General features: G+C 45.1%; 1 protein-coding gene across 1 annotated transcript; it reads left to right on the forward strand.

Moving 5' to 3' along the window:
* Window positions 1-64: 64 nt before the first annotated feature.
* Window positions 65-1211, forward strand: MRPS34 (mitochondrial ribosomal protein S34; the record flags this gene model as incomplete). Its single annotated transcript, XM_010076453.1, has 2 exons — window positions 65-107; window positions 934-1211. Coding segments are annotated over 2 exons (321 nt in total), but the record flags the coding sequence as incomplete, so codon positions are not given.
* Window positions 1212-2076: the final 865 nt, after the last annotated feature.

A 2076-nucleotide genomic window follows, 5' to 3' on the forward strand; every position in this document is an offset into this window, starting at 1 on the left:
CCGCGCCCCGCCCCGCCGCGCCGCGCCGCTCGCTGCCCTCATCAGCCGCTTGTTTCCTTTGCAGGACATGGATCACGGCAGAGCCTGGGGCTACCTGACCTTCCGAGGTAAAAGCGGCTTGTTGGCCTGCACGCGGGCCTGGGAGAGAGCGGCTGTAGGCAGGACCGGAGAGGAACGGGCGGGGATGGGGAGAGCTGCAGGAAAACACAGGCTTCCTGCTTGGAAAATGTGCTTTTCTCAGATCTGCTAAACCAGAAAAGAAGTTCTCCCTTTTTCAGTCTCAAATGCTGGGATCTAACCCGCGCAGAATGTGTTTCTGAAGAGTGTTGCGGGAGAGCCAGTGTAGGCTGACTGCAGGGAAGGACAGTGCCAGCAGGGAGCAAGGTGAGGTGACAGGCTGTTGTGGGGCTTGGAAAGCAAGACACAGAAGGAACGTGGTGGTATTCCAGGTAAAATAATCAGTCAAACAGGAGCAATGGCAAGTAAACTTACATTACTGGGATTTTAAATTAACACTTAGAGTTGGATGAGTGAATTTCCCTTTTTAAAGATGCTTTCGGTTAGGTGTATGATTGTGGTTTACTAGAATCTCTGAAACATTTCTCATTCAAAGGTTTTAAAGTTGGTGGGTATTTTTACCATTAAATTTCCCAGGGAACTTTCATCAGCATAAAGAGACATTACTCTTGTCCCTTAGACATGGAAAATGAACCAAAAAGAGATGAAGTAACATTTTAAATTAAGAGAGGGCGATAACAATGAAATTGGAACAATTTGCCTGTAGTCCTTTCACCTTGTGTCTAAGTGTGATCCCATAGTACAGCAGGGAAGATACAGTCTGATGCTTTGAAACACTTGCTGCAATTGTTGCAGTTCTTGGAGGGAGTTTGTTGTCGATAGTGTTGTCCACTGGGTTGCACCATCTTTTCTCAGGCAAAACTGAAGAAGAAGTGAGAGAGATCGACAAAGTCATGTACCATGACTGGCGTATGGTGCCCAAGCATGAGGAGAAAGCCTTCAAGAAATTCACCCCAGTGCTGGAGGAGACTATTCGGTACCTTCCATACCCACCTCTGCTCCGAGCCATGATCCTTGCGCAGTGGCAGAAAGAGGGAAAACCAATCACAGAGGAGCCAGTGATTGATCTGGAGAAGGTCATGGCCTCTCCCCATAGGCGTGCAAAGAAAAAAGCTGCAGGGACACCAGTATGAAGACTTGTTCTATGTCCTGAGCTTCCCATGTGCTCTCACTGTGTTAGAAACGTCATCTTACAGAAGACCCCCTCGTCCACTGTGATATGGTGTGTCCAGGTTTCCTGGCTTTCTCCCCAGCGTTGCACAGTCATCTGGAAGGAAAGATGCAGATACATTCAGATGTTTTTTCCATAACTTTGGTCTCAGGTAGCAGAGGAACCTTCTTGGTTTCTGTTTAGTCTCTGAGTGCATAGATCCTGTCATCCAATTCTTTGGAGCACAATTTACTTTAAGAACATTTTTCAGCTAATTTGGGTCCTACATAGATCACAGAAAAATGACTGGGAATATCAAGTTATTTCACAGACCTGTGTACAAATGTATCTACTAATGAAAATAAATGTTTTCTTATTTCTGCCACACAGTTCTAAGAAAAGCTTTGTAATATTTTTTCAGTGCATGGAGATTATCATGTGGTCCAAATGCAGAGTTATTAGCTTACCAAATACAGGCACAGCATCAGATTCCTCTTAACTGCTGCAGAATCATCTTGGTTACTTAGATATTATGGCAGTGAACATAACTTGACTTTGGATGCTAAGCTTATCCAAGCTATCCATCTCTTATTTCCATGAGATAGGAGAAATTAATTCTGGTGATGCAAACCATACAGGATTGGCTCGTACTGCTTGAAGCCAAACACAAACTGCCACCTGTTCCAGTGCAGCATGTTGAACAATACAAAAATGCAGCTCCTCAGTGCAGTTCTTAGCATGTCAATTTTCTCCTGTGGTCGATGTGGATTCTGCTGCTGTGTCAGGAACTGTTGGAGGATCTAGTCTGGGTGTGGGTGTAGTTAGAATCACAGAATCATTAAGGTTGG

Source organism: Pterocles gutturalis, unplaced genomic scaffold (genome assembly GCF_000699245.1).
Source record: "Pterocles gutturalis isolate BGI_N339 unplaced genomic scaffold, ASM69924v1 Scaffold32463, whole genome shotgun sequence".
NCBI classification, from domain to species: Eukaryota; Metazoa; Chordata; class Aves; order Pterocliformes; family Pteroclidae; genus Pterocles; species Pterocles gutturalis.